This window comes from Mauremys reevesii, linkage group 7 (assembly GCF_016161935.1).
Source record: "Mauremys reevesii isolate NIE-2019 linkage group 7, ASM1616193v1, whole genome shotgun sequence".
NCBI classification, from domain to species: Eukaryota; Metazoa; Chordata; order Testudines; family Geoemydidae; genus Mauremys; species Mauremys reevesii.
The window spans coordinates 96,597,310-96,619,094 of NC_052629.1; the positions used below are offsets into that span (position 1 = coordinate 96,597,310).

At 54.4% G+C, this 21,785-nt stretch overlaps 1 protein-coding gene and 1 long non-coding RNA gene across 2 annotated transcripts; one reads left to right on the forward strand and one right to left on the reverse strand.

Annotated features, from left to right (window-relative positions):
* Nucleotides 1-1,025: 1,025 nt before the first annotated feature.
* LOC120369162 (cathepsin F-like) lies at nt 1,026-21,708 on the forward strand. The gene is made up of 14 exons (XM_039482130.1): nt 1,026-1,237; nt 6,195-6,314; nt 8,710-8,785; nt 10,881-10,981; nt 11,536-11,611; nt 11,821-11,934; nt 12,184-12,329; nt 12,767-12,863; nt 13,777-13,857; nt 14,655-14,774; nt 15,338-15,402; nt 16,885-16,975; nt 17,569-17,627; nt 18,104-21,708. The coding sequence occupies exons 1-14, from the start codon at nt 1,031-1,033 to the stop codon at nt 18,176-18,178; spliced, it is 1,428 nt and encodes a 475-aa protein (XP_039338064.1). The 5' UTR covers nt 1,026-1,030; the 3' UTR covers nt 18,179-21,708.
* Nucleotides 6,560-9,692, reverse strand: LOC120369163. The gene is made up of 3 exons (XR_005582978.1): nt 9,464-9,692; nt 8,592-8,817; nt 6,560-7,568 (listed from the first exon to the last, which is right to left on the reverse strand). It is a non-coding gene; the product is annotated as an uncharacterized LOC120369163 (long non-coding RNA).
* Nucleotides 21,709-21,785: the final 77 nt, after the last annotated feature.

The window sequence follows — 21,785 nt, forward strand, 5'->3', positions numbered from 1 at the left end:
CCCTATGGCTGAATATTACACTGGGAATGCACATTCCAGATGTGGACAAATTCCATGGGGCAGAAAAATCTTTCACAGGAAAGTGTCTTGGCAGCCAAGAGCCACCCATTGTGTTGGGAAGATTGGCAGAAGCACTGGCCAACATCATCACTTCTAGTCTGCAGGTGCTCAATCCTCAGGTGGTGAGGATGGGTCCTGGTACCTAAGGTAGTTCAGGCAGCTCATGTAGGGGACAGGATTAGAATTTAAAACTACCTTGGCAAATTAAAGAATTTGTCTGAAATAAAGACAAAATTCAGTAAAGACAAGTGCAAAGTACACTTAGGAAGTCAAAGCCAAATGAACCAATACCTGAGGGGGAAGAGCTGGCTAGGTGGTTGTACTGCTGAAAAGGAGCTAGAGATGAGAGCAGATTACAAATTAGACATGAGTCAACAATGTGATACAGCTGCAAAAAAGTCTTAATATTCTGGGGTGTGTTAGTAGGAGTGTTGTATGTAAGATATAGGAGGTAATTGTCCTCTACTTGGCACTGATGAGGTCTCAGCTGGAGTACCATACTCAGTTGTGGGTGCCACAGTTTAGGAACGATGTGGACAAACTGGACAGAGTCCAGAGGCTTAGAAAACCTATGAGGAAAGATTTAAAAAAAAACTGGGCATATTTAGTTTTAAGAAGCAGGGGACTGTAATCAAGCAGGCAGGGAATCTCAGCTAGCTGTAGCCATGTAGGGCTCATGACATGGGGTGAAGTGGGGCTGATTCTGGTCCCTAGAAGGAAGCAGCCTCCAGGGGGCTCTAGGGGTGTCTGTAGGGTGCTTAGGGTATGTGGGGTACAGAGGCCCTGAGGGGACCCAGGTAGGGTGGGGCAGCAGCGCGTGAGGGGAAGGGATGGGTGGGGCTCAGTCCCCTAGACCGGGGTCCCCCTGGCGGCCTAGAGGGGGCGGGCCCGTCTCTATGGCAGCGGGACGCCCCGCCCCGCAGCCCATATGCGGGCCGCACGCGGAGGCGGCGCTCATTCCGCGGCCGAGATGCTGCTGCCGCTGCTGCTGGTCGGGCTCCTGCTGCCCGCGGCGCTGGGGGCCGCTCCGGGGGTCGGGGCGCTGCGGGAGCTGGACGCCGGCCTGGACCCTGCGGCCCTGGAGGCGGCTCGCTTCGCCCTGGAGAGCTACAGCCGGGCAGCGGAGCAGCGCGGGGGGCCGGCCCGGCTGGGGGCCATCCGGCGGGCGCAGGCCCAGGTGAGGGGCCGGGGGGCTGGGCTGGGCTGGGTTGAGCGCGGTGCGTGTGTAGGGCCAGGGCCGGGGGTGTCCGGCGACCGGCAGCCTGGCTGGGGATGGGGAGAACGGACTGGGGGGGCGTTTGCAGGCACGGACCGGGTGATATGAGCCAGGCTGGGGAGTGATCTGGTTTGTGCTGCGGTGCAGAAGGGCTGCAAGCTGCATCATATGGACACGGCCTCGGCTGCGTAGGGGTTTGGACTGGGCAGGGTACGGGGCAGAGGGGCTGGAGGCATGGACTGGGTTCTAGTGACTGGGGTGGATGGGGTATGGACTGAGTTATATAGATCAGGGCATGACGATGGGGTGCAGCGCAAAAAGGGTGCGGAGGGACAGGCTGGGACATATGGACTGGAGTATAGTGTACAAGGGCTAGTGGGGTCTGGGCTGGGTTAAGTGGACAGTGGTGGGGGGCACAGTGTGTGTTATATGGCTAAAGGCTCTGGCTTGAGTTGTAGACTTGAGGGTCTACACATTGCTCATACAGGGCAGAGGGGTATATTGGGGTGCAACATAGTCTGGGATACAGGGCAAAAGGGCTGGGGGGCATGGATTAGGTTACACGGATTTGACAATGACAAAAGGAATAGGGATTGCAGCCTGAAACCTAGGCCTGGTCTGCGCTAGAAAATTAGGTCATCTTAACTACGTGGGTCAGGGGTGTGACAAATCCACGTCCTAAGTCTCTGTGTAGCCTGCACTAGGTTGACAGAAGAATTCTTCCATCAACCTAGCTAGCACTTCTTGGGGAGGTGGATTACCTACGCCAATGGGAGAACCCCATTGGCATAGGTAGTGTCTACCCTGAAGTGCTACAGTGGCACATCTGTACTGCTGTCGTGTTTTAAATGTAGACAGGCCCTGAGGTATATGGATCGTTGGGGTAGCCTGGGCTATAAGAGGCTTTGGTCTGGGGATAAAGACTAGAATGTACAGTAAAAGCGGTGGTGGTGTCGTTTGAATTCTATGGACTGAGTGAGGGGTTATAGACAGGTGTACAGGGCAAAAGGACCGTGGGAGATGGGGATTGGGTTATATGGACTAGATTATGTGACCTGGGCCATAAACTGGGTTATGTGGACTGGAACAAATTACTAATCTGTATGATTACTTATGTGTGTTTCTAAGGGCAGTTACCACCCTGTGCATCTGACTTTCCTTCCTAGTACAATACCGGGAAGGAAACAATTGGAACCTCTGTAGAGAGAGTAACAGATTTGTGAGCAAAAGGTTTATAAAGAATCATCCTTCCCGGATAAATGCGATTTTTTCCATAGCTAAACAAATGGACACATGGAGAATCCTGCCGTAGGTTGGAATGTTACGAAAACACCTGCTGCAGTCACTCACAAACAACATCCTAATTGAAAAAATAATTCAATTTGCCTTGAATCAGAGCGCAGTCACGTGTGCTGGACATATTCTCTAAGAGACTAAAGAGATAAACAGGAAGGTGTTCGAGTTGGGGAGGTGCCTAATTAGTACCATAGGGCATGGCTCTATTTAACTTGATGATTCAGGAGAAATAGCACATGAACGAAACTCACAGAAGATTCTAATAGTGGGAGCAGCTGGAAATACTATTGAGAACAAAAATAATACAAAACACTCATTCATGTTAGAAAAATGAGCTTTTTCATGGAGATCTGCGGCTACCGCGTGAGAGGAAAATTAATCTGAAACCCAGATACTCTAATGGAGGGAGAACTAATCTGATGCATCAGGCAAAGTCTTCAGTTGAGATAGGAAAGTATGAATACCATTGTACCAGGCACTGGCAAGGCGTCATCTTGAATGCCGTGTTCCATTCTGTTGTGGTCACCCATGTTCAACAAAGATGAATTCGAATGAGCCAGGTACAGAGAAGGGCCCCCAGGCTGATGATCAGGGGAATGGAGAGCTGATTTTATGAGAGGAGACTGAAAGAGCCGGATTAGTTTTGCCTGGCCAAGCGAAGGCTGAGAGGGGATCTGGTTGCTCTGTCTAGGTACAGTGGGGGAGACCCCACGGAGGGAGAAGAGCTATTGAAGCTAAAGGACAATGTTGGCAGAAGAACAAATGGGGATAAATTGGCCAGGAATCAGCTGAGGCTGGAAATGAGAAGAAGGTTTGTGCCCATCCTAGGAGGGAGGGTCTGGAATACCTCCCCATAGGAGCAGTGCCAGGCAAACAACCCAGCTAATTTGAGGATGGAGCTGGATAAGTTTTGGACTGGATTCTATGATGGGGCATTGCCTGCGATAGCGGGGACTGGACTTGATAACCCAGGAGGTCCCTTCCAGTCCTATGTTTCTGTTGACTTAAAAGCTGATAAAAGAAAATACATGTTTCACCCACCCTGTCATGACCCTTTGGAACTACTTCCCTCAAGAAGTCATTGATGTCAAGAACTTAGCAAGATTCAAAAAGGGATTGGCCATTTATATGGATATCAGGAATATTCACAGTTGTCCTACATAATAACAATTGTGGAAGGGATATAAAACCCTGTGCTTCAGGGCTTAAGCTGATCGCTGTTAGAGACCAGGGTGAGAGCTAATGGAGTGGAGGGGAGGTTATCCCAGATCTTCATACTGTGGGGTTCTTATACCTTCCTCTGAAGCATCTGGCACTGGCCACTGTCAGAAACAGGATTTTAACTAGACAGACTTTGGGTCTGATCCAGTCTGGTGATTCCTGTGCAAGGTTCTCTTTCAGGATAGCCCTGGGGAGACACCCTCCCCCCAACCCCATCCCCTGCAATCTTGCACTCCATTCTAGATCCCTCAGCGCCAGAGTCTTCCTATTCCAGAGCAGAGAGGGCATAGCATCCTGGGGCTGTGCAGGAGGCTGCCTGGCACTAGGTATAACATATGCTCTGCTTCCCATGGCCCCCTGTGGGTCCTGGAAACTGAAAGTAGCTAGCATGCAGAGAGCTCCAGCTGCGTCCTCTGCTCTGGGGGCTGGGAGCAGAGTCAGTCTACCCTGACTGGCGCGGGAGATATTCTCAAGGGGCAGTTTACTTCTATGCCAGGGCTCCTAGGAGCTACACTAATACAAATACTAACTTTAAGATCCCTTTGCAGTGCCAGAGTGGTGTGACTGAGGAGTTAGACCTACTATTCTGGATTTGTAACCAGCAGGAATTAATTAATGTAATTAACAATATGTAGCATCTTTCCACTTACAAAGCCCTGTACAAAAGTACGTGATTAACCCTTCCAGATGCTGGTAAATAAGAAGATGTAATAATTAATCCACACTCTTGGCACATTACAAATAAACCAGTTATCAGAACTCAAAATAGGGCAAAGCATTCTAAGCTAACAGGAGACTCGAGAGGCGAGGAAATCCTATTAGGGTATGTCTGCACTGCAGGGGGAGGTGCAACTCCCAGCCCAGGCAGACGTGCACAGGCTAGCTCTGATTGAGCAAGCGTGCCATAAATAGCAGCGAATCTGCGGGGGCCCGGGCAGTGGTTTGGGCTTGCTGCCCAAGTCCAATCCTGTTGGAGATCCCAGATATGTACTCAAGCGATGGCTTGGACTAGCCTCTTGGGTGCATTCCTAGGATCTCAGATGGGACTGCACTCTGGTGGCTAGCCATTTTTAGCATGCTAGGGCATGTATACCTACCCCCCCTGGGAATTACACCTCCCAGCTGCAGCGTAGACACATCCCTAGAGAGAACTTGTTAATGGACTTTCATGTTCCCCTGTTAGTCACAGCTAGGCCAGCACAGGACTGTCTTCTGGAGATAACCCAGTTATCGTCTTTACATCCCTATGTGTTGGTACGTTCCATTTTACTTGCGCCTTTGCGTTACTGGTTGGAACAATGAGGAATAGACCAGGCAGGTTCACTCTTGTTTCTAGTCAATTTTGCTTTTCAAGTTTGGCTAGCATATTGGAGGCCTGTTATTGGGCTGGATGCAGGAATCGCTGGGTGAAATTTTCTGTCCTGTGTCAGGCTCCTGCCTGATCATAGTGGTCCCTTCCTGGCTTAAAAACTTCAAATTTAGCACAGATCTACCCTCAAACTTCAGACTAGTTCTGGGAGATCTTTAGTTTTATAAAGGACTGCTTCTGGTAGATTACTTTCTGATTGCATGTTACCTCTGTATGTAGCATCGATGAGACCAGTACAGGAGTAATTCGTCCAATTGTGGGGGCCACATTTTAGAAAGAATGTTGAAAAATTGGAGAGGGTGCAGAGAAGAGGGCTGGGAAAAAATGCCTGACAGTGAAAAACTTAAGGAGTGCTGCCTATTTAGCTTCTCAAAATGATCAAAAGGTGACTTGATCCTGGTGTGAAAGTACCTTCACAGGGAGAAAATCCTAGGTACTAAAGAGCTCTTTAGTGGAGAAAGGCAGAACAAGGACCAGTGGCTGAAGTTAAAACCAGACACATTGCCATTAAAAATAAGATGCACATTTTTACCAATTAGGGATTAACCCTTGGAACAAACTCTCAAGGGAAGTGGTGGGTTCCCCATCTCTTGATGTCTGTGAGTCCAGACCTGGCTGCCTTTCTGGAAGGTGTTTTAGCCAAACACAAGTTATTGGGCTTAACACAGGGGTGACTGTGTGATATTCTCTGACTTGTGTTATACGGGAGGTCAGAGTAGATGATCTAATGGTCATGCTTTATAAATGCTTTATATTCACCTGTATAATAAATAAGCTATGAAATCTGAATCCACATTTGTCCCAACAAGATCCCTGCAGCATCCTTTGCTGTAGAGATGAGCCAGAACTTGGCTGTAATGAATATAGAGGGGAATCTTTATCAAGGCTGCCAGACACAGGCAAACACTGGTGTTCTGTCTTCACCAGTTCCCCATTTATTGTCACTGAATGCTAAGTTCTAGGCTGGGGTCTGCAGTAATGGAGCAGACGGTGCCATGCTCTGCCTACCCGAGAACTGTGCTCTGTCTGCAGGTGGTGAATGGGATCAAGTACTATCTGGATGTGACCCTGCTGAAGTCATCGTGCGGCCAGCATGGATTCACAAACCAGGATGTTGCCATCTGTGAAAATTCAGCGGAGCCGGAACAAATAGTAAGGACCAGGTGCTGGGTTGTGGTTTTGTTTCGGATCTGTCACAGATCCACCTGCTTGGTGCAACACCCCCAGCTTTGTTACAGGCTCTTGGAGGAACCCCCTCAGTGCACCAGATCCCCAACGGGGGGTCTCACCGCTGGGGTTCCAGCACTCCTGCTTCACGCTATGACCTCTCTTCAGTGAGTCCAGCTGAGAGAGACTCCTGGTAGAGACTTGTTAATGTACCTAGCCCAGCCTTTGCAGTGACACTCAAACAGTGTTGTCAAAACAGTCGGGTTTATTAGTCAGCTGGAACACCGCGTAGGCCGTCCTTAGGTGAGCACAGAGAAATGAAGGACAAAGCCTAGTCCTGGTCCATTCTGGCCAGCGCAGAGCCCAGCAAGCTGTAGCAAACTCCAAATTCAGGCTGTCTCTCTCTCTCTGTCTGATGTCCTTGATCAACTCCAAGGTGAGAGCCCAGACTCCATCCAGCAGCCAGTTCCTATCCCCCCCCACCTTCCAAGTCCTTTGTTCTGGAGCTGGGGGATCTTGCTCAGCTTCCCTGCTGAGAGGTGGGGAAATCCATCTCCCTCTGGGTCATTGGTTGTTAGGTGTCAAGTGTCCTGGTGACTGGATTTGCTACTGGCTTCTCGGATTCTCCATTGATATGGGGTCACCCTCGGCCAGTCCTTTTTAACGACCCATTCAGGCTCAGACAGACAGTCCTTTTTCCCCCCACTGGGCAGCCATACAAAATGTAGAGGAAACAGAGGCACACATAGGGGCATAAACATATTACGGAAAAATCCTGTTTCATCACAGGGTCCACATAATCAGATCCTCCCACTCTTAATAGGTCAATTAAACTGGTGTGACTCTAGTGTCACATCACTGACCTCCATGGGATTAGGGCCAGATTCTGCTCTCTGTGCACCAGGATAAGTGTGGATTCATCTCACTGATTTGAATGAGGTGGTTCTGGATTTACACTGCTATCACAGAGAGCAGATTCTGGGCAGAGGTATTATGAATCACTACTTTTCTCCTTCCCTCAGTAACTCCAGGAGTTCTGAAATTGGGGACACCAGGCTGAGGGCCACATCTCCAACTGAGTAGGAGCCCAAAGGATACACTTAATTTGCATTAAATGGAACAGGTATGAAGGTATGGCCGAGGGTACTGCAGCTCCCAGCATATCTTGCTTCATCCTGATTCAAGTGGAGGCCACTTATTGTTGAGCATGGCATCCTGGGATCTGTAGTTTCCACAGCTCTGCTTTAAGAGAAGGCAGACAGTTAGGATCCCAGTGAGTGGACACATAGGGAGGTCTCATGTGGGATGCAGTAAGATATGGGGTGGTGTTTGGGGATTAGACTTTTCTGATTCCCGATTGGGATTCTAGAAGGGGATGTTGTTCCCAGAGCATGATGGGGGGAGAACTCTGTGGGCGACCCCCACCCCCGTCCTGTGCACACACCAGGCAAACACATTCCTTGGGGTCAGAGTAGGGGACTTCATAGCAGCAGCAGGATAGAGCTGGGATCTACCTATTTCAGAAGCAGCATCACTACCATTTGAGCTCCAGGAGAATTGCTCCTGGGTGTTTACAATATGGGGGCTAAGACACACAGCTGATTGTCTTCTACTGGTTGAAATCAGAAGCAAGGGCACGTGTGTCTATACACGCACACCAGTGCAAGTTTCTTAAAGTATTAAAATGGGGTATCACAAGCAGGCAGTGGAGCTTGGGCTCTGGGAGATGGCGCTGAAACTAAACAGGGACGTTACTAACAGAACCCAGGAGTCCGGTTACATTGTAAGCGATCTGCTGGTCTGTATTTGTCCTGTGTCGGACTCTCCAGTCATTGTCCCATGAGCCAGGCCTCTGTCTGCTGAATCCTCTCATTCGTTGTCTTGTGACCTGGCATTAGCCCAAACACACTGTAACTAGGGGATCTTTTTATAGCTTTCGTTAGTGGAGGATCAGCTGAGTAACTTGGGTTCAGCCTGTTGGCTGGAAGGAGAGGGCTGTGGAGCGAGAAGTGATTCTGCTTTCTCTGGCCCCTTTCAGCTGAGGGTTCCAGAACGTTTTACAAATAAGCTAAGGCACATGCACCCCATCCAGGAGTTAGAGAAACACTGGCCCCATTTTACAGAGTACAGCTGAGAGGCTTCCCCAGCATCACATGTTAGGAGCAGAAGTAAGAATAGAACCCAGGAGTCCTGACTCTCCCAGCCCTTCCGTTCTAACCCAGCAGACCCCACCGTCCTCTCAGAGCCAGGAGCAGAACCCACCCCCACCATCACCACGCCCTGCCAATCCACTCGTCCCTGCTGCCTCCAGGCAGGTTTCTGTAAGGTTCATTTCTGAAATTCTGACGCAAGGCCTGTTTTTCTCTCTCTCTCCTGGAAGTCTTGTCACTTTGAGGTCTGGAGTCAGCCATGGATGAACAGACAGAAGCTGGTGAAGCAGGAGTGTCGTCCAGCTGGTATGGCGGGTCTGTGTGGGTGTCATCCCTGACTAGAATGTAAACAAAAGCATTAAGACTGGAATCAAAGCCACACCCCTCCACCACCTGCGCACTCGGCGTGTATTTCCTGGGTGGAAGGAACTGGTTATGGAAGCTTTAATCCACTTCTGGCCATTAAAGAGTCATTTGGCACTTTCCCAAATAGCTGTCTGTTAATCCAATCTCCTGGCCAGACTCCAGCTTGGCTGCTTCCACTCTGTTGACCTAAATTCCCCCCTTGTGGATTCCTCTGGCTGTCCTGTCCTCCCCTCCCGACCTGCTGTGTAGCATTGCTGTGCCCTGTTGCAGAGCTGCCTTGTCTGATCCCAGAAGTGGCAGCATGTCAGCGATACCTGCAGTGGTGAGACCACTCCTGGGATGCTGCATCCAGATGGGCAGATGCACTGTGAAAAAGATGGTGGCAGCTTTGGAAAGGGTTCAGAGAAGATCTACAATATTCATCTGTTCTATGGAACCACTGTGCTCATCTAGTCCGACCTCCTGCAGAACACAGGCCATAGGCTGGCCCTGAACTAATTCCTGGCTGAACTAGAGCAGAGCTCTTAGAAAAACACCTCTTCTTGATTTAAACATTCCCAGTGGTGGAGAATCTACCTCAGCCCTTGATCTGTTGTTCTGATGGTTAATTCCCCTCACGGGTAAAAATGTGATTCCTGCTTCCAGTCTGAATTTGTCCAGCTTCAGCTTCTGGCGTGACTGATTCCAGTTCTGGAAAACCTGCCTGGAGTGAGAGACTAAGGCCCACTGTAGACTCCTGTTTTGTCCTGCTATAGCTATGCCAGTTCATAGAATCATAGAATCCAAGATCAGAAGGGACCATTATGATCAATTAGTGGTTCTATATAACATAGACAGTGATATGATCAGTTAGTGGTTCTATATAACATAGACAGTGTTTCACTGACAAAGTGATATCCACCCAGCCCTAGTGTGGATGCAGTTTCCTGGGGTAAAGGTGCCTTTACCAGAATAGCTTATTCCCCTTCCTGTACAGGTATAGCTGCACTGGCATAAGCATATCTATCCCAGTATAACTGCATGCACACAGAGGGGGTTGTACCACATTAACTAGGCTGGTGTAGTTAAAGCAATACAATTTTTGTGCATAGACTGAACTCCTTAGAGATGAAGATGTGAGTTCAATCATAGACTGTCAGAGTTGGAAGGGGCCTCAGGAGGTCATCCAGTCCAATGCCCTGCTCAAAGCAGGACCAATCCCTAGACAGATTTTTGCCCTAAATCCCTAAGTGGCCCCCTCAAGGATTGAACTCACAACCCTGGGTTTAGCAGGCCAATGCTCAAACCACTGAGCTATCCCTCCCCCTCACTGAAGCGTATAGAGAGGAAGGGACTTCCCAAAGGTTACTCCACAGGCCAGCAGCAGAGCAAGGAATAGAACCCAGATCTTCAGAGTCCTCAAGGTTGGTCTACACCACAAGGCATAGCTACACCTCTGCAGCTGAGCCACCATAGTGTAGAGTTGAACTCAGGCTGTAAGCGTGTCCCCAGGGAGGAGAGTTTGGAGAACAGAGGGCTCATCAGTTCAGCAGAGAAAGGCCGATTGAGACCCAAAGGCTGAGAACTGAAGTCGGACAGGTTCAGGCTAGCAATGAGGTAACCCTTTTAACAGGGAGGGGTTTAACTATTGGAACAACTGTCCAAGTGATGAAGAATCCAGCTTGTCCCTGTGAGTTTTTAGGGATTGGAGGCATCTCTGAATCTATGCCCTAGCTCAGCCACCAGATATGGGCTGCAGGCAGGAAGGGCCGTGGGAGGTTCTCTGGCCTAGGCTATGCAGGAGGTCAGAGTGGATGACCACAATGGTTCCATCTGGCCTTCCAGTCTGGGAATCTAGAAGAGTGAATCCTCCAACAGGATAAGGGACCTGCTGCTGCTGCTAGCCAAGGGAGATCTCCTTTAGCACAAGCAGTAGAGACTGCTGGGCGTGAGGAAGACGGGCACTGGCCCTCATTCTCCCGAGGCGTATGAGATCTATACTGTAACTGCATTGGGGCTAACTTCAGTGCTGTCTGCTGTCTCCTCTTATGTTTAGAGCCGTCAGAGAAGGTCCAAAGTGTGGCACTCCTGGAGCCAGAGGAGCCGGCTCCTGCCAAGACACCAGAAGAGCCAGTTCGCTTAGAGGCCCTTTCCCAGGTGGGTGGCTGGCTGCCTCGCTCCTCCTCCTCTCTAGCCCAGTTTGTCCTGTCCCTCAACGGGCCCCAGTCTCCCTTCTAGCGATGGTAACTCGTGGCTCTATCCCAGTGGGGAGAGTGTGTGGGGCTGGAACTAGGACACATGAGGCCGCTTGCTCCCAGGTAGGGTAGGGGGACGTGTCCTGGATTAGGGGAGTCTGTCACCTGGGGCAGTGGTGCTTCTCTGGGTTGCATTTCTCCAGTCCCCTCCTGTGATATGCTGCTTCATACCTTCCCCCGTGCCACTGCCCTGGCCTCTGGCTCTGCCCCCTTGCCACTCTGCTCCTGTGCTGTGCCTCAGTGTGGCACCTCCTCTGGTCACCAGCCCTAAGGCCGACCTCCTGCAATGCTCCAGAGACAGGCCTGCTGCAGGAGGAGGCTGAGAATGGGTCTATAGCACCCCCTGCAGCCAGGCACTCGCCTGGCCTTGGCAGATGGCGCGTCTTCCAGCACCAGTCACTGAGTTACCACCTCCAGCCTTCCAGGTCTCTAAGCCGCTTGCCTCCCTGTCCCTAGAATGCATCCGTCCAGCTGATCTCGCTGTTCAAAGACTTCCTGACCACCTACAAGAAGAGCTACAAGGATGAAAGAGGTGAGCCCCAGGTGCTGGCACATCTCTTGAGCCCCCTATCCCACCACCTTTCCAGAATCCTGCGAGCCAGCTCCTGTCACCCTTTCAGCTCTTCCCACCTAAGAATCCTTTGCACTGGCTCCTGCAACACTTCAGGGAGCCCCCCCTATCTTGGACACACTCCCTGTCTCACAGTGACTCTGACTCCCTGGGTCTGTTTCCCTGTTTAGAGACTGAGAGGCGTTTGCAGATCTTCGCGGAGAACCTGGAAAAGGCTCGGACGATCCAGGAGCTGGACCAGGGCACGGCCGAGTACGGAGTCACCAAGTTCAGCGACCTGACGGGTGAGAGGGGCGATGGCTTTGGGCTCAGTGTGCCCATGGAGCCCTGGCAGCACACCCTACAGGGAAGGCTAGGAGCTCCCCGCTCTCTACACGTGGGGCCAGGGCTGGAGTATCCGGGAGCTCTCCCCACAGCTAGTGCTCCTGCCCCACTCTCTGCAGCGCCCCCTGCCAGGGGAGATCATAGGCAAGTACCCTGTGTCTCCTGAGTCCTGGCCGTTTCTCCAGTATGAACTTTCTGTCTCTTTTCAGAGGAGGAATTTCGCTCCCTGTACCTGAATCCACTGCTGGCTAAACTCCCGGTCCGGCCCATGAAACCGGCTGTCATCCCCCGCGACCCGCCTCCTGCCGAATGGGACTGGCGGGAGCATGGAGCTGTCACGGAGGTCAAGGACCAGGTGGGTTTCCATGGCTACGTTAACTCACCTCCCCTGACAGCAGCAGCTGCAGAACTTAGGCCAACGTAACCTGCTGTGGCACTCTGTCTCCCACTAGTGGCTAGACCAGGTATAGCGGCTGAGGCTGCTAATGCCTTTGAGCTGATGGACCTGATTTAGCACAAGCTGTAGAGTCTCAGGGATGTAGATCCAGAGGTTGCAGGTTTGATCCCTGCATGCAACCCTTCAAGGGATGTCATGCCACCAGTGCTAATATAGCTGTCACTGTCTCATCCCAAAGAGCACAGGCAGCACCCTCAGCGGCGAGAGGCCAGGACTGGAGTAGCTGGGAGTTTCCATGCAGCCAGCATTCCCGCACCATTTCCTGATGGGGTTTGGGAGGGTCTTAGCGTTTGGGATACTGGTGGGCCATCATCTGTCTGGCCTTGTGTTTCCAGGGTATGTGTGGCTCCTGTTGGGCTTTCTCTGTCACCGGCAACGTGGAAGGACAGTGGTTCCTGCGCCGGGGGTCTCTTGTCTCACTGTCGGAGCAGGGTATGTGGCTGGCACTTGTGGCGTAGGAGCCAGGGCTGGGCTGTGACAGGTATAAGGGGGATCCCTGTGGCTCTCCCAGCCTGCACTGCCCAGTCTTGCCTCATGGGGAGCTCCCTGAGCTGTTTAGCCAGGAGAGGGAGTGCATGGCATGGCTGGTGCCCCAGAGAGCCTGACCGATTCCCAGGCTCTCTGGACCTAGCTGGTTTCCCTGAGATGGTGGCTCTTCGGAAATCCCTGTTAAGAGTCGATCTCTGCACCAGAGTGAAGAACCCAAACTTGCTTTGAGGAGAAGGGGGCTTGGTTGCTGGGTTCCCCCTCCTACTCCTTATTGGGGGTGGAGGTCAGGAGGTGGGAGCTAATCCCCCTTCAGTGCCCTGATCTCCCCAGAGATGTTTGAAGCTTCCACTCTGATTTCAGCACTGTCAGTAAACCTGACCAGGCCTGGGTTGGTGGTAGAGCCAAGCAGCCCCAGTCAAGAGTGGGGGACCCTGTCGTGTTGAGCTCTACACAAGACCCTGACTGAGGTCGCCCCATGCCCCCGGCGGTGGACAGACACGCAGTGAGACTGTCCCTGCCATGCAGAGCTTCCATTCTAACTAGACCAGGGGTGGGGGAGAAAATGTGCACAAACGGGGGAAGGAGCTTGCCCCAGGTCAGTGGCAGGACTGGGAATAGAACCCAGGTGTCCTAGTCCAGTGGCCCATGCTACCTGCTGAACACCTGTGGTGGCGAGAGTTGTGGAGCAGCCAATGGGGTGAGGACAGCTTTGAGGCCAGCAAAGCTTTGAGAGACCCTAACGGAGCCTTGGGAGTGGCTCCAGCTGGCCACAAGCATACCACCTGGGAGGCTGTTCCCTGGGGGGATGGGAGCCTGAGAGCCTCGGGTCAGTAAGAGCCGGTCTCTCTCCCTGCAGAGCTGGTGGACTGCGATGGACTGGACCATGCCTGCGGAGGGGGGCTGCCTTCCAATGCGTATGAGGCCATTGAGCGGCTAGGTGAGCTCAGGACCATCCAGGCCCAATGCAGGGAGGTCAAGGCCTCTCCCTGACTTAGGGTGACCAGATAGCAAGTGTGGAAAATCAGGACAGGGGGTGGAGGGTAATAGGAGCCTATATAAGAAAAAGCCCCAAATATCAGGACTGTCCTTATAAAATTGGGACATCTGGTCACCCTACCCTGACTGGAGCAAGCAGGTGAAGCTCAAGGGTTAGGCAGTTAAGGAAGATCAGCAGCTGTTACTAGCTGAGGTAAAATAGAATAGCAAGGGGGCTGCGGGTTGGAATTGAGGGGCATTGGCAGGGCTGTATGCGGGGGAAACCCAGGGCTGGGGTAGCAGGGGGCTGCAGGTCGGGATTGGGGTCAGTGGCTGAGCTGTGGGTGGGGGTGATGGGGAGCCCAGGGCTGGGGTAACAGGGGGCTGCGGGTCGGGATTGGGGTCAGTGGCTGAGCTGTGGGTGGGGGTGATGGGGAGCCCAGGGCTGGGGTAACAGGGGGCTGCGGATCGGGATTGGGGTCAGTGGCTGAGCTGTGGGTGGGGGTGATGGGGAGCCCAGGGCTGGGGTAACAGGGGGCTGTGGGTCGGGATTGGGGTCAGTGGCTGAGCTGTGGGTGGGGTGATGGGGAGCCCAGGGCTGGGGTAGCAGGGGGCTGCAGGTCAGGATTGAGGGGCATCGCAGAGCTTTTCCAGATCCCTGTAGTCTTGTACAAGCCCCAGGCGAGTTCCCTGCAGCAGGATCTGTCTCTTAGCCCCTGGCATTATTAACCCTCCCTTCCCGGGGATCGCTCCTTCCAGGCGGCCTGGAGACAGAGGGTGATTATAGCTACGAGGGCCACAAGCAGCACTGCAGCTTCTCCACCACCAAGGTGGCCGTCTACATCAACAGCTCTGTGGAGATCTCCCGGGACGAGACCGGTGAGTCCAGGCTCCTCCTCCTGCCTCCTCCTAACTCCAGTCACTGGGGCCTGGTATGGGGGGGGAGGGAGGGAGACTCGGAGCTGCCTGTGGAAAAGACCTGCCCTTCCACACAGCTGTGTGTGTTAGGATAGATTGGGACCCCGTGTTGTGCCAGGCGCTGCACAGACAGTCCCTGCCCTAAAGAGGGTGGGAGGGGAAAGGCAGGCACAGAGCGGGGAAGGGCCTTGCCCAGGGTCACGCAGCCTGTTGTGGGTACAGCCCAGGTCTCCTGAGTGCCAGTCCAGTGCCCTTTCCACTAGACCATGCTGTTCCCCCATACCTGTCACGGGCAGCGCAGCCACCACCAAGCCTCTGCTAGCTGAGCTGCATGTTCCAGAGCCCCAGAGAGTCCTGGCTGCAGGGAGCACAGGGAACCTCATGAGCCATGTGAGGCCGAGACCCCTTGGAGGCTGCTGATGCCTGGCAGGTCGGGCCTTTCTGCCACCTGCCCAGCCAGCTCTGCAATAGACCCAGCACCCTCCCCTGCCACAGCCCAAACTCACCCATCCTGTCCGTTCCAGAGATCGCGGCGTGGCTGGCGAAGAACGGACCCATCTCCATCGCACTCAATGCTTTCGCCATGCAGGTGAGCAGTCGCTTCGGGGCAGAGCCGCCTGCTCCCACATCCTTATAGACTGGGTGGGATTCCAGTGGAGTTCAGACTCGCTGGGTCGTTACAGCCTGGCGCGGGCGGGCGGGGATGCAGCGTGTGCCTCAGATAAAGAGCTGCGTGAAGGCCCTGAGGCTGCTGAGATGTCCTACCCTGGCCCTGGGGCTCTCAGAACGAGGGGTTAAAACCTGGGGCCTGAGTTCTAGCCGAAGCCAGGTGGTATTGGATCCAGTGGGATGCCGGAGAGTGGCTGCTGCTGAGATTCAGCAGGGGGCCTCTCCCTTTGCAGACAGTGCTGCCTCAGTACCTGGGCTTGGCACTAGGTCAGGGGTCTCAAACATGCGGCCCGCGGAGCTCTTCCCTGCGGCCCGCGGAGCTCCCCAGGGCCGCCCAGAGGGGGGGGCAAAGGGGGCAATTTGCCCCGGGCTCCGCAGGGGCCCCCAAGAGAAAAGCGGAGGCTCCCGCCTCCGCCCCTCTCCTGGAGCCTCGGCGCATAGAGCGCCGAGTCTCCGTCCGAGCGCCTGAGCCCCGCCCCGATCCGAGCCGCGTGGGGAGGGGGCGGGGCTGGGAGCTCTGGGCTGAGCGCTGCGCTCGGCGTGGAGCTCACAGCCCCGCCCCCTCACCACGCGGCTCTGAGCGGGACGAAGCTCAGGCCTCGCCGGAGACGCGCTCGGGTAAGGGGGGGAAGCGGAGCCGCCGGGCCGGGCCGGGCCTGGGTGGAAGCGGACCGCCGGGCCGGGCCGGGCCGGGGTGGGGAGGAAGTGGACCCGCTGGGGCTGGGGCCGGGCCGGGGTGGGGAGGGAAGCGAGACCCGGCCGGGCCGGGCCGGGGGGTGGGGGAGGGACGCGAGACCCGGTGGGCCGGGCCGGGGGTGGGGAAGGGAAGCGAGACCCGCCGGGGCCGGCCCGGGCCGGGGTGGGAAGCGGGACCGGCCGGGGTGGGGAAAAGAGGGACCCGCCGCCGCCGAAGCGCAGCCCGGTCTTCGGCGGTGGGGGGCCCCTTCTGTTCCGGACCCGCCGCCTAAGTGCCCCACCGCCAAGCCACCAAATAGCTGTTGGTGGCGCTTAGCACTTTCCAGGAGGGAGGGGGGAGGAGCGGGGAGCCGCGCGCTTAGGGGAGGAGGTGGAGAAGAGACAGGGCAGGGGCGGGGCCTCATGGAAGGGGTGGATTGGGGGTGGGGCCAGGGGCAGCAAGGGGGCGTGTCAGTGATGCGGCCCTCGGGCCAATGCACTAGTCCTCATGCGGCCCTCGGGGTCATTTGAGTTTGAGACCCCTGCACTAGGTGGTGCTGTGATGCAGGACAGGGGCTCAGTAAGGGGAGGTGGTCAGCACCGGGCAAGGGATCCCTGTATAAACAGCCCTGTGCTCCACCCTAGGGGCAGCTGCATCTCGGTGGCATTGTAGGGATCTGTGCAGTTAGCTGGCTAATGTTATGTTCCTCATCTCCCTCCCCTTCAGTTCTACAGGAGGGGGGTCTCCCACCCCTTCAGGCTCCTTTGCAACCCCTGGATGATTGATCACGCCGTGCTGCTGGTGGGGTATGGGACACGTAAGTGACGCTAGTCTGGAATCCACAGGAGGGCCCCCCACCCCTCGGGGACATCGATTCCCTAGGCTCCCTTAGACCTAATGAGCCACCTTGGGCACCATCCTGTTTCCCTCCAGGACTGGCCTTGCTGGCCCTTCCTCCATTCTGTCCAGCCTAGAGGAGGTAGTTCTCATTGCCACCAGCATGTGTCACTGTTGAGCCAAGTCCCTGCTGCTCCCAGCCCCCTCTCATGGATTTGTAGTGACCAGGGGCACAGAGAGAGGAGGTGGCTAGCTCAAAGGCATAGTGAGTCTGGCAGAATCAGAGAGAAACCCAGGTGTCCTGGCTCCCAGCTCTGCTCTAACCACTAGACACTACTCCCCTCCCAGAGGTGGGGATAGAACCCAGGAGTCCGGGTACTACTATGACCAGGTTCTATAATCTACAGCATCCCTCTTGCTATAAAAGTGGAAGCTGACAGCAGGGGCTCAGGCAGTGCTGGCTAATGATGCAACACCCCCGGCAGCCTGGGTTCTGCCCCAGCCATGTATCAGGAACTGTCCATCCCCCTCCCCTCAAGCTTAACCTTCATGATGGCCCTTTCTACCTTCCAGGTGACCGCACCCCCTTCTGGGCCATCAAAAACAGCTGGGGCAAGAACTGGGGCGAGCAGGTGAGTCCAATGAGGAGCAGCTGGTGCCCAGGGATAGAGACTGCTCTGGCCACCTGGCTCTGCTCCTCTTCTCCCAATCCCTCTCCCCTGCAGTGGCTGCCTGGCTTTCCCGTCCTTCCCCCAGCCCCATCTCCAGGGAGGGGAGGCCAGGCATCCTCCCAGCAGCAGCTCAGGCTGGCCTCCCTCTGTTTCCTCCCACGTTTCCAGCCTGGCCTAGTTCCCCAGTATCGTCCCTGGCAGCAGAGAGCCAGGGCTGGGCAGCAGTGAGCAGAAAAGGGGGTCTTCCATGAGGGCTGCTGGACACAGAGACCAGCCCCTGTGGTTCTCCTGGGATTCCCAGCCTGCACCTCCCAGTCTCGCCACAAGGGGGTGCCCAAAGCTAAGCAGCAATGAGCGGGTGCTGGGGGAATTAGGCCTGGAGTAGTGGCTTGCTGGCTGATGGGAACTCACCCACCCCTCTTTTTTTCCATTTCCAGGGCTACTACTACCTGTACCGGGGCAGCAGAGCCTGCGGGATGAACACCATGTGCAGCTCAGCTGTGGTGGACTAGACACTGCAGGACCTCCCCCACCCCACCTCCCTGTGAATCCCCCCCCTCTGTGTCTCGCTACACTGCCCACAGTCACTGCCCTGGCCCCCAGCTTCCTAGAGCATAGGAGAGGGACTTGAGAAGGGGGAAGGGCCCTGGCTAAGCTGGGGGAGATGCCACAGTGTGGAAATGCAAAGGGGGTGGGGGAGAGACTTAACTTGGGGCTGGCTGATCAGCAGGATGGGGGAGGCTGAGCCATGCCAGCAGGGGGTGCTCATGCATGCATCTTGAGCCCAGCAGGGAGCCCTGGTCTGCCCCCTGCCCTGGAGAATGCCACCCAGCAAGAGCTGGGCTAGGATTTCCACTGCAGAATTTGTCCTTATGGGCCATCTCCCAGGGCTGCATCTTTGCAAGCTTTCCCACTGCTGAGGCTCTTGGCTTTCCCCCCGCCAGCTGAGGTCAGTGGGACAGACTTCGTGGGGTGAAAGGCCACCTAGAGTGGGATGCTGGCGGCACTGGAGCTGCACCCTAATCTATGCTCCAGTCCCTTGGGCCTCCTCCAGCCATGGGTCTGTGCAATACCCTGGAACGAGGTGCTGCTCATCTCGTGTTCCTCCCCCTGCCCCGCTGAGCTGGAACTAGGGGTCCTGGCTCCCAGCACCAGGGTTGCTTTTCAACCCATGCTCCGAAGGCAGCTCGCTCTCTCCTGGCAGAGAAACGATCCCATCCCCCCGGGTTTGCTTTCGTTGGTGGATTCAACACAGTCCCTGCCAGCTGTGCCTGTTCCCATCAGGCTGGGGGGGAGAGGGAGGGCACTTCACTAATTTCCATCCCTGGCCTTAATTCTGATATGCTGCCTCTAGCTGGAGCTGCTGCTTCTCTCTGGAACAAGGGCTGGGCCTGCTGGTTTCCATTTTTCTAGCCTGCCTGGCTGGGTCTGTTACAGGGAATCACTAATGATTAGCCTAAAGATGGGGCATTAAGCCCATGAAACTGACCAGTCTCTAGATTCCGCACCCCTCCCCCCAAAAACCATTTTTGCTCCCATCTCATGTCTTGGGGCAAGGGTTTCCAAAGCTTCACTTTTGGGGGCAGGACCTTGGAGGAGCCTGGGTTTACAAAGGACAGGCCCTTGGCCCCGCCCAGCTGTGGTTTTTGGAAAACAGGAATTGCAGTGTGCCAGATTCTCCTGGCTCTCAGGGAAACACAGGCTGCTTTGAAGGATCAGACGCTAGACTGCAGGATACAGCCAGGTTCAGCCCTAAACCAAGTGGTGCCTCCGGTGAGGAGCGGCTTCGGGGCCCCCCCTCCATTCGTTAAACTTTTGAAGACTTTACAGCACCCCAAGCCCAGCATCCCAGGCGATTGCCCACCCCTAAATCCAGCCCTGGGTACAGCCAGCTACTGCTTAGCTGGGATTTCCTCCCCTGGCTCTCCATGGGCTCTCCTTTCACTACCAGTCCTCTCTCTAGGCTCCCCTTACAGGGCAGAGCGGAAGAAAAGCTCCCTTACATTCCAGAGCTCAGCCCTGGCACCAGCTCGCATGTGAGCAGGGCTGGCCAGCCAGGGAAGCTCTCTTGAAGGCAGCAGTTCTCTGGGAGGGTGGGGGAAATGCAGCTTGGAGCACTGCATGCTGGGAGTTGTAGTCCACCCATGTCACACGGCTCTGAGCTATGAGAAGCCAGCTATCCTTTAATGCCAAACTGGCTTTTCCAGGCTCCCAAACAGGAGTGTTAATATCCTCTCTGGAGCTGGTCAGAAAATATTTGTTTGTTTTTTTTAGTGAAAAGATGTGATTTATTTTTTTTTTGCAAGAACGCAAAAAAAAATTGATTCTGCCAAGCTGGGCTCCTTGGTCAGACTACATCTCCCATGATGCATTATAGTCTCCCCTCTTGCCGGCTAGCCCCGGTGCCTCATGGGAATTGTAGTTTTGGTGCTTCTTGTGCCCATTCTCCTCTATAGACTGGGATCCTTCCTCAGACTAACTTCCCATGGTACACTGTGCTCTCCCCTTTTGGGGAGGCAAAGTTGGTGTATCATGGGAGATGTAGTCTGGGGCGCACCATCTGTATAGGAGAACAGGGACATGAGTCAACTGAACTACACTCCACTGTGGGATTGTGGTAGCCTGTGGGAACTGAAATATTTAATTGCCAAACTATTTTGATTGCCGGGTGTTTGGGGTTTTTTTGACACAGAAAGAAAAAAAAATAGTTTTTTTTCCACCAAAACCAGATAGTTTTCACAGAATATTCCTGTAGGTGAAAACATAATTTCCTGCAGGAAAAACAGGGGGTCAGACCATTTTTGCCCAGCCTATATGCTGCCTCCATTGCAGCCGTGTCACTTCCCATGCAGGGGGTGGGCAGGTGTAGTCTACACCTGACCTCCTGGCTTCTGCTTCCAGCTCTGCTGCTCCCATGCTGTGTGGTCTGTGGGCAAGTCCCTTCTCCTTAGCTGTACAGCAAACAGGGGCTATTCCCCCCTCCCCAGCAAACAGGGGCTATACCCCTCCCCCACAGAGGGGTGCAAATTCATATAGGAAGCCCTTTGCTCAGGCAAAGTGTTATTGTCAGAGTAGGAGATCAAAGTTGGGGAGGATGTGGGGGAAGCCCTGTGGCTCCCTATATCTCCTGCCCCCTTCCCCCCCCCACCCCTGCCCCAGCACTAGTGTAAGTCCACGATAGGAGATGGTTGAGTAGGCCTAGTGGTGATCTCGCTGCTAAAACCATTCTGTTACTTTGGATTCTTTATGTTTTGCAAAGCCGCACGTAGCACAGGTTGGGGGCTGTGAACTAACGCTGATAGAGGCTCGCTGCAGTATTTCCCCTCGCGGGGCTCCTTGATCAAACGCACTTTGAAAATGGATTTGCACAAGGCAAGGGGGCAGTAGCCGTTTGTGATTCTGCTTTATGCCTGCCCGGGAAGGATCTAGTCCTTCCAGTGTGTTACTGAGTGACTGGGGTTTTAGTGCCATACGATACCTCAGCACCAGCCCAGATCTCTCCTAAGCAATAAAGAAAAGCCTGCTGGTGGTTGGGTTTTTACCTCTCCGCTCTGAAAACTCAGGACTGAATTAGCTGATCCGGGTTCCTGGTCAAGGACTGAAATGGCACAGAAAGGGGGCTGGAGCCCTGATCCTGTGTGGGACCGAACCCCTGCTTAAAAGAACAGGGACTAGACTACAGCAGGGAAGCTGTATGTACCGGTAGGAGGAAAGTTCAGCGCGCCATGGCCTACCTCCCTGGCATGGGAGGAGCAATGGGCTGAGGTTTGTTAAGCACTTTGCGTTTGGAGGATGCTGTTACAAGCGGAGGAGCGGGATGGGGCGAGGTTTTTTGGGGGCAAAGCTGGATTTTCCCCTTTGTCATTTGCATGGAGAAAAATTCTGCAGGTTCTTGTAAAAGAAAAATGTGAAGGGCTGGTCTGTGAGAGGGAGGGCAGGCTGGGCTTGCCACCGAGCAGTTGTAGCAGGAGCTCAGAGCGATGCTGTAGGGTTTGCTGTTCCTTGATCTGTGTTCTACACTAATAATAAATGATGAACTTGGTGCCTGAGCTGCATTTTCTGTCTGGGGCCGGAGACGCCCCCCCCTCCCCACAACAAAGGGGTGCTGCTTTGCAGCTT